General features: G+C 35.7%; 1 protein-coding gene across 1 annotated transcript; it reads left to right on the top strand.

The window, feature by feature from the left end:
- Window positions 1–2,797: 2,797 nt before the first annotated feature.
- Window positions 2,798–12,940, top strand: LOC120302392 (membrane primary amine oxidase-like). The gene is made up of 4 exons (XM_039330673.1): window positions 2,798–4,373; window positions 9,964–10,249; window positions 11,606–11,735; window positions 12,369–12,940. The coding sequence occupies exons 1-4, from the start codon at window positions 2,798–2,800 to the stop codon at window positions 12,651–12,653; spliced, it is 2,277 nt and encodes a 758-aa protein (XP_039186607.1). The 3' UTR covers window positions 12,654–12,940.
- The last annotated feature ends 1,864 nt before the right edge of the window (window positions 12,941–14,804 follow it).

The following is a 14,804-nucleotide window of genomic DNA, read 5'->3' as shown; positions in this document are numbered from 1 at the left end:
TTTTTTAATCTCACCATCAGCTCACTCAGCAAACTTATTTTAATAAAGAGAATGCCTGAATAACTGTTGTTATATATTTATTTTTCTGCATACACAGACGATTCTCTCTTTCTTTGTTGAATTGTACATGATATAAAATCTGTTTGTTCCCAGCTTTGAGTCATTATTGAAGAGGAACTGCACAAGACTGAGACTGACCTGAAAGTGGATTAAAACTGGCAGGCTACAAGAATATATAGAAATTGATGTTATATAGGACATACAAAAGAATCCTTAATAATTAAAAAGGATATACAAGCAACAAACTTGCATAACTTTCCTATATTGGATTTACAAAAAAGACTTCTTAAAGTTTTGAAAAGGACCAAAGAAAAAACGAAAAGAGATCAAGTTCTATGACATTATTTGAAGAGATTAAAGTTTATAATCATTAAAAATAAAAAGAAGGAATATAAGGTCAGTATATTTGATCAAGGTTAAAGATGAAGTGCTGCAACTTTTGCTGATCAAGAAATAATAACAAAACGATGAATGGCAGGTTTTAAGATTTGTTTATAAATAAGAAATAGGATATGGGAAGAAGAATCATTTATTGTATTTTAAGAGAAGGCTTATACTAAAGATATAAGGTATTAAGGTACTACAATTGGTTGTATTTGGTATAAGGGAGGAGACACATCTTTTTTTTTATTTTCTTTACTATAAACATAGTTTTTCTTTTTCTATCCTATTTTTAATTTATGCACTTTCTTTTTATTTTTTCCCTTTTTAATTTGTATTATTTTTATCTTTTTAATTGTAATTTTTAATAAAATTACTATTTAAAAAGGAAATAATCAGTCCTGTAATAAGAGTTTTATTTCCAAGTGAACTCAATTATTTCCCCAATGTTTAGAAGAAGTGGTGCCATTGAGAAGGCATGGCTCTGGAGACCCACGAGATGATATTGTCTAATAGAAGGTACCTAGTGCATGTCCCCTCTTCTAGATCTGGTTGGGGGGGGGGGCAGAAACTACAGTAGAAAAGTGTTCTGATGCATAGTTTTGCCCTGTGATCTTGAATTGCACTGGGAATCGGCTCAGCTCAGCAGCTAATTGAGCAGTGATGTTACACAATACAGCAAACAAAACAGATGGTGCTAACGGTATGAGATACCATGATCAAGGCCTCCTAGTCCTACACAAGAGGAACCCGTGCAAAGGACTCCCTGGCCATGGCTGCAAACAGCTCTGATCAGAAGCTTGGGAGTCCAGGAGGATCCATAGATTGTGCACCAACACTAGCCTAAAGACGAGAAGGCTAAGAGGTGGCATGATAGCTGTGTTTCAAGATTTGAGGGGTTGTTACAGAAAGGAAGATGTGGATTTATTATCCTCAAGTCAGGATAGGGACAATGAACAGAAGGTCTGCAGAGAGTGATCCGAACTGAAAATAAAGAACAATTTCCTCAGGGAGTAATTTCCTCAAAGAGTAATAGCTTGCTTCTTGGAGTCACTGAAGTTTTTAAATTCAAGATTAGAGAGTTAGTTCTCTGGGCAGCTGGACCTGAAGGTCACCAAGGCATCTTCTAGACCAATGAGTCTATGATTCAATCAAGCAGATCCCTAACAGTTCTTTAACTCATATAATTTTATCTAGCTCAACCACCACTTTGTTTAGGTTTCAGATTTTATCAATGTAATACAAAACTATATTACTTATGTAAATATGGAATTTGTCATTTTAGCCCTATCAAGTCTACGGCTCACGAAAAGAATGCTTTTACGTAACTTAAATGAAATTTAATACCCAGTCACTAAAGAATGAATTTGGAACATGAATCTATCTTCTATTTTTAAAAATCTTCAAAAATATTACTCAGCCTAGGGAATCTTTAATATTGATGATGCTACATATACACATACAGTAATACTATTTCCCTGAAAATAATTGCAGGACTGAAGAGAATGAGATGGCTTTGTGGCTCCAAATTTGAGACTGTATGGTCACGATAGTGGTTTAACGTGGATTTCATAATAGATTGTCTCTTACGTTCTTTCCTAAACTATACAGATATATCTGGAACAAGACACATAGGAATAAACAAACTTTAAGAGACCATGCAGTCCTCCTCAACCTACTAAATGTTTGGGATAAATATAGGAAAATGATAGGGCCTGGGCTTTCTCCCTCTTGCTACATTATTCACTACTTTATTTTTATAAAGATGACAGATTCAAGAAATTTGTTCAGGAGAGAGATAATAATTGATTTGGGAGACAAGATATTATTAATAGCAGGACAAAAATAAAATCTGTTGAATCTCAGTGCTCTTCTAGTCTTCTATCAGAAGATTCCTGGCTGGCATGTTCTCAAAGACATTATAATTTTAAGAACATTTGCATAATATGTACCTTCCCTTTCAATCTACATATAATTTCCTGATATAACCAACAGATTACCGAATACATAGTAAGAGATTGCAAACCTACTTCTAAAAAACATAAAATCTCACTTGCTTTCAGCTCAACTTCTAGTCATTTTAGAAATGAGCAGCCATTGACTTCTTCCAACTTCCTGGTTTTAACTAATGAAAAAAGGAGAATCCTGACTGGATAGTAAGATTATTGAACATGTGAATATATGATTGCTATCTTTCCACAATTTCTGGAGTGTTTTGCAAATGCAAGAAATTTATGCTTTTGAAAACTTACATGCTCAATAAGTGTATTTAATATTTCTGTCCAGGATTAAAAATATAAAATTTTGAAACGTAACAAACTGTATTCTCTATGTTTTTATCTATAGGATTGGGGAAATGAATTCGAAAGTGATTTATTCTCTCGTAGCAATAGGCATCACCATCATTATTATCTTAATCTTGAGTTTCCCAAATAGAGGAGAAAAACCCACAGATTGTGAGAGTTCTTCCCAGAAAAAGGGGGAAGGCGAAAATGCTCAAGATAATGGCAGCCAGGTATTTCAAGATTTAACTCCAGAAGAGATAATGCAAGTAAAGAGGTATTTACAGTCCAACCTGGGAGTGCCACTGGTGGAGACACCTCAAGCCAAGCCGTCAGACAACTGCATTTATATGATCACCTTGCAGCTCCCTCCTAAAGCACAAGTATTGCAGTTCCTAGATAACCAAGGATCTCAGCCAGCGCGGGAAGCTCTGGCTGTGGTCCATTTTGGAAATCAGGTGGATCCCAATGTGACAGAATTTGTGGTGGGTCCACTTCCAGAACCAATATATCATGAAGATATCACAGTAGAAAAATATGGAGGGAAATTGCCTTATTCTCAAAGGATGATTTTGGGAAATGAGTTTCAAGAAATCCATGATTTCTTAAAGAGAAATGAATACCTGAAGGCTCCAAATTTCATGCAAGAGGTTCTAAATTACAATGGAAGCAATATTCAATATAGCAATCAAATGCCACCTGGGCTAAAATCAGGAGATCGCAAAATATGGGTGAGTCATTTCCAGAATGTGATTGGATACTATTTGCATCCAGTTGGTTTTGAGATCCAAGTGGATCATAGTAGCCTGGATATTTCTGAGTGGAAGGTAATAAAAGTTTTTTATAATGGACAATACTTTGAAGACATGGAAGACCTTGAGCGACAATTCAATATGGGAAAGGTTAGAGTAGACAAGGTTAAAGAAGCCCCTCCTGATGGGGGTTACTCATCACTGAAGCAGAGGGTGCCACCAAAAGATCCAGGCCCTTTGCAGTATGAACCTCGTGGACCACGCTATAGGATTCGTAATAATCACGTCACTTTTCTGAGATGGAGTTTTGCATTTGGAATTGATGCAAGCGGGGGTCCACGTATCTTTGATGTCAGGTTTAATGGAGAAAGAATAATCTATGAGTTAAGTTTGCAAGAAGCAAGTGCTATCTATGGCTCCAACAGTCCTAAATCCATGTTGATCAGATACATGGATGCCAGTTTTGGACTTGGATCTCATATCTTTCCACTCACCCAGGGTCTAGATTGTCCTTATTTATCCAGTTACTTGGACTTGCACTTTTTTTATGGTACTTCATTACCTGTTAGCCGTAAAAATGCTATTTGCATTTTTGAGCAGAATGCTGAGTTACCCTTACGACGACATTATGAAAGCATCCAGTCTCCTTTTTATGGAGGGTTGGCAGATTCAAATCTGGTGTTCCGAACCATATCTACAGTTGGCAACTATGACTATGTCTGGGATTTTATTTTCCACCAAAATGGAGCTGTTGGTGTTCGGATCCATGCCAGCGGATACATTCAAACTTCATTTTACTTTGGTGATGCCCAAGACTTTGGCAATAGAGTGCAAGAATGGGTGCTGGGTTCAATTCATACCCATAATATTCATTTCAAGGTGGATTTGGATATTGGTGGTAAGTAGGAAAAATATAACTTTCAATGAAATTATAGATTCTTTTTCTCAATTTGGCTTTCTTACAATTATTTTAATGATTGTAAGTTCTACAAAGAAGAAAGACTCAACAATATGCTTCCAACAGGTGAGGAACATAAAAGTATTATGTTTGTAATGTTTTTTAACACTTTAGGTGAGGAGATTGTTAAGAATCATTAATTTTTTCTTTTTTCGTATTTGTGATTTTCTTGTTTTATTTATTTATCCATGGTTGAATAAAGTTTTTTTTAAGCAAGGATATTTATGTCATTATTTGGTTTTTAATAAAACTTAATGTAATATGTACAATATGTACTGTCAGAATAACAGTAAGATACAATCAGTGACCATTCAGCAAAATATGATGGTATCAAACTCTAATAACTATGTCCATATATTTCTGGGGATTGTACATGTGAAATGGTTCTAAAATCAGTACTTGCAGCAATATTGTACAAGTAGTCTTTGACTTACAACAGTTCAATTAGTGACTGTTCAAAGTTATAATGGTACTGAAAAAAATTAGTTACAGCCATTTTCACATTTATGACCGTTACAGCATCCCCATAGTCAGATGATCAAAATTCAGCTGCTTGACAATTGGCTCATATTTATGACTGTTGCAGTGTTCTTTTGCAAACTTCTGACAAAGTCAATGGGGAAACCAGATTCACTTAACAACCATGTTACTAACCTAATAACTGCAGTGATTCACTTTATAGCTGTGGCAAGAAAGACTGTAATATTCACTTAACTGTCTCACTTAGCAATGGAAATTTTGGGCTCAACTGTAGTCATAAGTTGAGGACTATCCATACTCCCATTTAAAGATAAATCTGTAAATTGGTTTTCAGATGAAGTTGAAACTGGTGGGTAGTTTCAGGGAGAAGGAATAAAACTAAAAATCTTTTTTAGAGTATTTCCTCATTCATTTCTTTCTAAGCCAGCAAAATGCAATAGCTAACTTGAACTGATTTATTCAACGCATAAAGTTCAGACTGCCCCAGGAACTGTTGATACAGTTCTACAGAGGAATTATTGAATCTGTACAGCAACCAAACAGGACAGGTACGAATTTCAACAGATTGTTAGGACTGCAGAAAAAACAACTGTACCCAGCTTACTTTCCACTGAGGATCTGTATATTGCATAGGTCAGAAGGAGGGCTGAGAAAATAGCAAATGTAAACATTTTTCATAATTTTATGTGTTTCTTATTAAGATAGGACAACATTGTGTGGTCTTTATTTAACCTCATTGATCTTCATTACTGAAAATTGGAAGTGTGGTTTTCTTGGATGCTAATGCAGAAATTATAGAAAAATGATACTATAAGCCCAAAAATATGATTACCATAGCTTTAAGAAACAACAAAAGTCCACAAGATATGTTTTACAAATCTCCTCATGTTTTGCCTTGCCAATCCCCTGACCAATGTGTTCCTCAAGTTAGTCAAAAATATTATGTACAGTCCTCTGTCTTCAGTAGTACACTCAATAACATCCTGCATGCTGGCAAAAACACATGGATTTGAACTTCACAATGAATTTTTTTTTTCAAAACAATTTTTAATAGTTTTCCATTTTACACCAACACAGCTTAAGAACCCACGTGGAAACATGGTGATCCATTTTTTAAAAACAAACAACAACACAGTAAATATATACCCATTGTTTCTTAAAAATTTCCCTCTCTATCTATATAGAATATTATAATCAAATTAATACATTTTCAAATGAATTCATTCATTACTATATCTAACCATCAACTACATTAATCAATAAAAAATTTTAATCTATAAAAACCTATATTTCTTCACACATTTAAACTTAAGCTTAATGAACTCCATTTATTTAAAAACATTATAATCAAGTCAATATCTTTCTAAAACCAATTAATTCACTAATATAACATTTCATCCAAGTTATATAATTAAAAATAAACTAACATTCTCTATTTATATTTTTATAGGCTCATTAAAACATTTCTAAAACAATTTTTCATTGAATATATCAATCTATATAAATTTCATTAATCAATAAAAGTTTACAAACTCATTATCCATCCCAAAGATTCTGTATCATGCTTTCTTAATTTTGCAAATATTTAATCTTAAACTAACATATTCATTTATTATTCAAGTGCCCCAAGTGTTTTTTTATTTAAGTATTAACTCCAAAAATAAATTCGACTCTTTCTCACCAATCTTCTATTGTTTTTCATTGTTTCTCCAAATCTCCAATAGTTAATTCCATCATTTCCCATATTTCAGTTCTTTTCTCATTATACCATCTCTAATATTAAAAACATATAAAGCCCTTTTAACAAAGTCCAAGTCCAAATCAATCCAGATCACTATAAGGCCTTTACCACATTACTATAATCAGATTTAATATTTATATCTTATTCTGGGTTTCTTTCTAATCCAAACAGGCTTTCATAATCGGGCCTCTGCCTGCCACACTATACACTCCAAAAAGAAAACTCCCATTGTGCATTTTGTTAAATTAGTATAAAAGTTATAGTTAATCTGAATGTCTCGTAGCAGAACATCATTTCCCCTTTCTTTTAACATTGAATAAATTTCACTTAAAATCCTTTCTTTTATATCATCCTCTTTTATCACATGTTTCTCTTCTTCCCATGTTTTTTTCTCTATCTCAAATTCAGATGGCATATGCAAGCCAACTTGTCCTTCTGAAGCGAGTTCATCCAATTCCTTATCATAAATCCTTTGTCCGTTAATATCAAGTCTTTTTTCCAAAATCAATTGATTGTCCAACTGTGCGTTTACTTCTTCTACCTTGGTAAGCAAGGCACAAGCCTCTTGTGTATAAACTGATGTTTCACTTAGTCCTTGTCTTTTACCTTGTCAAAACAAAGAAATCTCCTTTGAGCAAGAAATTATCTTCTCCGTATTTTCCAAAATTTTGTCCAAAATATATTTATAGGTAGGATCTACACTGGTTTCCTCCATCTTTATTATCTTTCAAATCCTTATCCTTTTACAGGAGACTATGTTTAAAAAACGATCACAATAACCATCTCCTCCTCGCCTTTTTTCTTTGTACAAAATGAAAGCCTTTCCAGCGAAGAAAAGATAGCAAGTGCAATAAATAAATTTGTCAAAGAGTGTCCCCCAGAAAGTAATCAGATGTTCAATCCTTCCAGACACCATAAAGGTAAAAGCAAGCAATATTCTCCAAATATTATAAAAAACTTTCTTGAGGCTCCCAATATCCAAAAATAAAATCAATCATTAAAACAAAAATAAATTTAATCCTTTGTGCTTCTCTTCCCCCATTTAAAAGCCGCTTTACCAGAAAGCGAATAATTCCCCCCCCCCAATTTTTTTTCCACAGGCATATGGAAAATAGAGGTGAAAAGAAAGTGTCACTGAGTTCTCCACGGTGGGTCCGTTTGCTTAGCTGATTTTATGGCTTGCAGTTGGCGCAGCTAAATGATCAGCCATTTTACTGGCCGATCTTTACCCTGTCGGCCCAAAGGAGATATCGGTGCACAGAGGATGCCGCCGCTCCTCTGCAACTATCTGAGAAGCCTCTTCAATGGTAGACACTTCTCCAGAGTGTCTTTTCGACCCTCTAAGGGGTCTAACGGCAGGGGAAACTTGATTGGCAAAGGGACGACTCCCTTTGCTTGACCGCACCGCCATGAACCGGAACCGGAAGCCAAACTTCACAATGAATTTCAAAAAGGCTTCTTAAATTTGGAGTGTTATATGACAGGTACCTGTCTGTCTGAATTCTGTTCTTCATTTGGTCTTTCTTGTAGGCCAGTTTGGTCTCTCCTGTAGTCAGTAAGACTTCCTAGTATACTAGCTTCTGTGCATCTTCACTGCTGATATTTTTCCAATGCTCTTTTTTCTTCTTCAGCTATCTGATGTATTTGCAACATTTCATGCCTACCCATTTTCCTTGGTAGGTATACTATTTTAGTCTACTCGCTAGTCTTCTCTGTATACTGAAAACTGGAAAGACCAAACATGCCTACAAAAAAGATCAAATGAAGAAGAGAAAGGAGGCATGGGAAGACGAAGCATTAGATGGCCAATACATTAAAAAGATAGCAGAGAAAGCAGGTAACAGGACCTGGCAATGGCTAAGAGCAGGAAAGGTGAAGAAAGAGACATAGCGACTAATTCTGGCTGCACAAGACCAAGACCCAGGAACAAATGCGTACAAAGCCAGAATTGAGAAGACAGCAACTGATAGCAAATGCCATCTCTGCAAAGAAGCTGAAGAAACAGCAGACCTCCTGGTTAGCTGCTGCAGGAATAGAATAGAATAGAATGGAATGGAATGGAATAGAGCTGGAAGGGATCTTGGAGTCTAGCCCCCTAATCCAGCCACCTGCTCAAGCAGGAGGGCGTATACAATCTCAGACAAGTGACTGTCTAGACTCTTCTTAAAAATCTCCAGTGATGGAGTCCCCATGATTTCTGGAGGCAAGCTGTTCCATTAGTTAATTGTCCTCACTGTCAGGAAGTTTCTCCTTAATTCCAGGTTGCTTCTCTCTTTGATCAGTTTCCAACCATTGTTTCTTGTCCTGCCCTCTGGTGCTTTGGTGAATAACATGACCCCATCTTCTTGATGGCAGCCCCACCAAGAAGGTATAGACAAGTACCTGTCACATAACACCCGAGACTTAACAATTTTCAATAAGAAAGACAAAAAAGTCTGGACAGGGTAATATCTGTAGACATCAGAATAGAAGAGAAGGAACTGGAGAAGATCTCAAAATACAAAAACTGTAAATGGAAGTAGAACAACTGTGGCAGAAGCAAGCAAAGGTCGTCCCAATAGTTATTGGGTCCTTGGGGGCCATCCCAAAACAACTAGAGCACTATTTGAACACCATTGGCATTGATAATTTGTCAATTAATTGCAAAAGGTAGCTTTACTCAGGACAGCTTCCAGATTTACTTAGGCCAGGTCCTTGGAAAGAACTCAATAGGTAGACAAAAATGCCAAATGTAGTCTCAACATCTGACTATGTGACAAACTATACTAACAATAACATAATGGTCCTGAATTAAATTCCAGGCAAGGCTCCTTCTTAGGTAGAGATGATGAATGTGCAGGAAAACCCTCTTTGCTAATATACAAAGGCATTGTCATGGAAAGATGTGAGATTGTGTTACCTAGCTGGCAACTATATATTTAAAAGATGGGAAGCTAATATGTTCCCACCTTGTTTCAACTACATATTAGCAAATAAATAAAAGATAATGAATAACCTCACAGAATGGTTTGTTCTAAATAAACTGTTATTTGAAATATTTCAGTTATGCCAAATCTTTAATTCAGTTTTATTATTTTTTGCATTGTTTTATTGATTAATATTTGCAATGGTTTTTCACACTGACTTACTTGGATCATATTAAGTCTGGAAAACTAATTATGCATAGACTTGTAACAATTTCATCCCTTTGTTAGCAAACATTTATTGTATAAACAATTTGATTTTAAGAAACTGAAAATGCAACAAGATTGTTTTGTTTTATCAACAGCTACTCATATACTAATTGTTCTACTTGGTTTTTTTTTTGAGGTGTGAAAAATACCCTGATTGGCAATGACATGGCTTTTGAGACCTTGCAGGCCCCTTGGAGCCCAGAACACAAGATCCATCGAATGAAGATGGTGAGGAAAATTTTGGATACTGAGAATAAGGCGGCGTTTCGTCTCCATGACAACATGCCCAGATACATTTTTTTTGCATCCAACTGCACAAACAAGTGGGGCCATCAGCAGGGCTATCGGATCCAGACGATCAGCTTTTCTGGAGACCACTTACCAGAGTCAGATCCAATGGAACCAGGCCTCAGCTGGGGTCGGTAAGTGACTGATTTCTAAGTGTAAAAGTAAAATGGATTCACTCATATCTTTGGGGTTTCAGTACTTGAATAAGATAGGCAGGAACTGCCAATTTTATTCTTAAAGAAATCTATATAACCATCCCTTTCTTTAGCCAATTGTAGATAATGTGATACTGGAAGCATTTAAAAAGTGATAATGCCCAAATATTTGCTAAAAAAGAGACTTCCAGTCCCAAGACATAACACTAGAGCATATAAAGGAACAAAATACTATTCAAACCCTGTAGAACTTTTTCAAGCTCACATTCCTGGCTTCCAATCATGGCAGGACTTTTAAGTCCCTGGAACTTGATTTTATTAACAATTCACTACTGGATTGTGAAGAAAGCAAAGATTTCCTTTGACAAATTTTGTATGTTTGGGCTTTGATCTGCAATTATGTTTGGAAGAGTACCGTATTTTCCGGTGTATAAGATGACTCGGCGTATAAGACGACCCCTGACTTCAGAGACGATTTGCATGGTTAGAAAGTCGTCTTATATGCCGGAAAATACGGTAATTAAAAGACTTTCTATATTACAATGTTCCATTTTTAGGAAGCTATCAGCCTGAGAACTCTTCTTGAGCTTGACCTAAGACAAATGTTACAGATTATAGGAAGATAATATTGTCTGGCAAAATGGATCTTACAATCTTTCATTTTCTCCAACTTGTCCCAAAGAGATCAAAAAAGTCCTGAATCACATAAGTTTTGAGATGTATGGAAGTAACTTTAAATTTAAAGAAAAGTTATTGAGAGGCTCAAGGTAAACAATATAAATTAAAGGTAGAATTGTGAAATACATTTTTAAACTTACTGTATTATTCTAGCTATGGCCATATTTGGACTGGAAAGACCTGACTATTGGTGGTCATGTATTGTCTTTCGAATTTCTCTGATTGAATACTTAAAGAATCCAAGTCTTGTTATTATAAATTTATACTCTTGCACTTCTGGATGTAATTTGAGGTGCTAATGGCAAGCTATACTTTCCTAGGGGTTGGGGTCAGTATATCTAAGTGACTGCCTGCCAGGATGGAGACCTATGACATCGGTTAGGTTGACAGGGATAACTATAGTGGTCTTGGAGTTCAGCAACTCATCTATGAAGTTACATGTAGCAGCTCAAACCAAACATCATCTTAAAAAGGTTATTTTATAATGAGTTATGACAAAAGTTTCCTTATTTTTATAGTGGGCATGGAATAGAAACCTACCATTATATTGCCTTTCAGGACTTATGCCTGGAATCATAAACTCTTAAGGTCTTTAAAAAGAAACATAATAATTAATAAACCTCAATCTCTGCAACTCCTTTTTTTTTTCCTTTTCAGTTATAAGCTGGCTGTTACAAAGAGGAAGGAAAGTGAATCTGTCAGCACCACTGCCTACAATCAGGTTGACCCATGGAAACCTCCCGTGGACTTTGCTGACTTCATAAACAATGAGAATATTGTCAATGAGGTAAGTGAAGATGAGCTCCACCCAGCAATGAAGCACCTTGCAGGTTATTATCCCACAATCTGATTGCTGTCCAAATGTATTGGAGTTGAAGTCAAACTTATTTGGAAGACATCAGAATAGGAACATAGCCTGTTGGACTGTCACCCGAAACTTACTCTGAAGTAAGCTAATGCTGGTAAGGGTTTTCCCTTAGGGAAAAAAAAGGACGTTGTGATCTTTCAAATGCTTACTCAGAGGACAACTTAAATTTTCCTGTACCAGGCCTCAGTTTTCCTGTTTGCATTCTTGTTAGCTAAGGTAAAGTGACCTTGGAAAATACACTGAGCCAAACATGTATGCATGGAATTTATGTGTTGCCATTTGCATTTGGTTTTTTTAAATAGCTTGATAAAATTTTGCAGAATGGATGTGAGGTCTTTGCTAACAATTTTGTACTCCCAATTTTCAATTTTTATACATCTTGAATTCTGAGTAGGCAAACATAAAATCATGCTGTCAGATTATCCCCATATTTTACTAAACCATTTTTTATCTGCTGTTTAATTAATAAGCTTGGTTTCTCTGAATCTGCTCCTCTGTCATTTTCTATTTATGTAAGATACCACAATGATATTGTCTCTATTCCTTTCATAGGATTTGGTTGCCTGGATCAATGCTGGTTTTCTCCATATACCACATGCTGAGGACATACCCAATACTGCAACCCTTGGGAATGAAATTGGTTTCTTCTTGAGACCATACAATTATTTTGATGATGACCCTTCCATGTATTCTCCAGACAGTGTTTATTTCAACCAACTGCTAGACCCCACTTCCTGTGAGATCAACCAACTTGCATGCCTGGCAAAAATAGCTTCATGTCTGCCCCCTTTCCCTCCTTTCACTTATGCGGGGTTTCAAAACATGACAGCTTTCTAATGCCTTCTCCTTGAAAGGTGACTTAGAAATTGGAAAAAAACAATGAATGTTTATTATAGATGTTAATACTGAGGAGTTACTTTCCTCACCAGTCTTTTACAATGCTCCTCTCCCCCCTCTTCTTATTAGACCACTATGTTCAGGAAAGTGTAGTAGCATGGAATTCTATGCAAATATTTTCTTTTGTTATCTGTTATCTATATTTTATCTATATAGTTATCTATGTTGTTATCTATATTTTCTTTTTGTTAATAAGGATATAAGATAAAAATACAGAAGATCAGGCATGTCAAACTGCTGGCCCATGGGCCAGATGCGTCACACCAAAACCGCACTCACCCCATTGCCGGCAATGGGGAAAAAGTCACAATATGTCATGCGACATCATGTGATGTCGCGAGTTTGACATGCCTGATTTAGATGAACATCTGAAAAAAAAATCATGAAACTCTGCCACATATTATTAATATATTTGCCACAGGGTGGAGCTGCATACAAACCTAGCATTTCTCAACAAACATTTCATAATATTTCTTGGGTGCATTTCTCTTTCTTTCTCTGGGACATAGCACTGTCTCATTTTAAATGCTGCTGCTTTCCAGATAAAATGCTTATCCTAAGTACAAAAAATGTGAAAGTATATATAAATATTCCTTTCATGAAGCTCCTATAATTCCTGAAAGAATAGGGCAGAGTTACAGAACTATATGCTAGCACAAGAACACACACACATATATATTTTTGCTAAAGTATTATTCTACAGAGATGTTTGATATGTTTCTTTATATGCTGGCTTCAGAGTTTACTACTTTTTGATTGGCTTATTAGCAGCCTTTTATACTATCAATCTTTATAATCTTCTGAACTGGGCAGAAGATAAAGTTATATCTTCAGTCCAGAGTTTCAGAAATGTAATAGTAGGATCTGGATGGAAAGGAACCATTGTAGACTTACAAAATGAAGTGGCTGTGGAATTGAAACCTTTTAAGTCTGAAGACAGTGCACCTATAGTTCTGGAAAGTTCACAATATAAGGGTTCTCCTAGATCCACAGCTCCTATTGGAGCAATAGGTAAAGACTGTGGCAGAAGAGCAATTACATCTTGTGTGCCAGTTCCAACTTGAATGTGCCTTTTCTAGCCTGAATCAAGAGACATTGTGCATAACCCCTTATCCCCTTGTCATCTTATGGCTGGGCTATCTTAATTCACTCTTGAAGACCATGTACAAGATGAAATTGATTCAAGATGCAGTTGCCCAGCTAGTGAGGGGTGTATCTATATTTGCTCATGCAATACCTCTGTTCTGTGAACTGCATTGGCTTCTAGTTAGTTTCTGGATGGAATTCAAACTGCTGGTTACCTTTAAATTCTACAAGGCTCAGGACCTAGACATCTTATTCTGAAATGAATGAAATAAGATCATAGAGAGAATGCTGTTGAGGATTCTATCCCCAAATAAGTTCAATATGTTGGTACCTCAAGTATCACCATTTCTGAATAGTTCCTCGTTTATTGCTGCACCTCCCCCCAAAATAGCTTAGCCTTATGTATACAGACTGCCATACTGCTGATGAGTTTTTGGCCACTTGTGAAAACATGCTTCTGGAAGAGAACATTTGGGAGATACTAACTTTGGACTGCCCCTGGGGGAATGATGATCTTGTGGTCTGGTTTCAATGGAGTGGCATAGAAATACTAGAAATAAGCAAGCAAATGAATAAATACATTTAATCTTAAAATTGTTTAATCTTAATATATTTCTGGAAAGTTCTAAAAATTAAAAGAATGATTCAAAAGATATTCTATGCTACTCCAGTCTTCTGCTTGGGCATATATAATAGTTTTCTCTGTTTCTTCTCTGAAATATTGAACCTACAAAAACTGTGTAGTTGTTTACAATGAACATCCTGTGGGATAGACTTATTTCCCACAAGAATCATGATTGGAATGCAGGGATTCAAACACATACTTTCATGAATTATGGAATCAAACCTGGCATTGCGTGGATCAGTCTGCTTTGCGTTTTCTGATGGCCAAATTTAAAATGAAATTATAACTTTCTTAAAAGATAACTGCAAACCATTGCCAAGACAAATTCTCATTTAAAATGAGCCAAATAAAATTATCATCTATTTTTGTCCCAGTCTGAA

Source organism: Crotalus tigris, unplaced genomic scaffold (assembly GCF_016545835.1).
Source record: "Crotalus tigris isolate CLP2741 ecotype Arizona unplaced genomic scaffold, ASM1654583v1 scf7180000024430.1745191, whole genome shotgun sequence".
Lineage (NCBI taxonomy): Eukaryota > Metazoa > Chordata > Lepidosauria > Squamata > Viperidae > Crotalus > Crotalus tigris.
This window is presented reverse-complemented; position numbering and strand designations above follow the sequence as displayed.

Excerpts from the sequence above, each read along its gene's own strand:
- LOC120302392 (XM_039330673.1), top strand. The coding sequence starts at position 2,798 with ATGAATTCGAAAGTGATTTATTCTCTCGTAGCAATAGGCATCACCATC. Across the intron at positions 4,374-9,963 it reads GGTGGATTTGGATATTGGTG|GTGTGAAAAATACCCTGATT; the intron begins GTAAGTAGGAAA and ends TTTTTTTTTGAG. Across the intron at positions 11,736-12,368 it reads ATGAGAATATTGTCAATGAG|GATTTGGTTGCCTGGATCAA; the intron begins GTAAGTGAAGAT and ends TTCCTTTCATAG.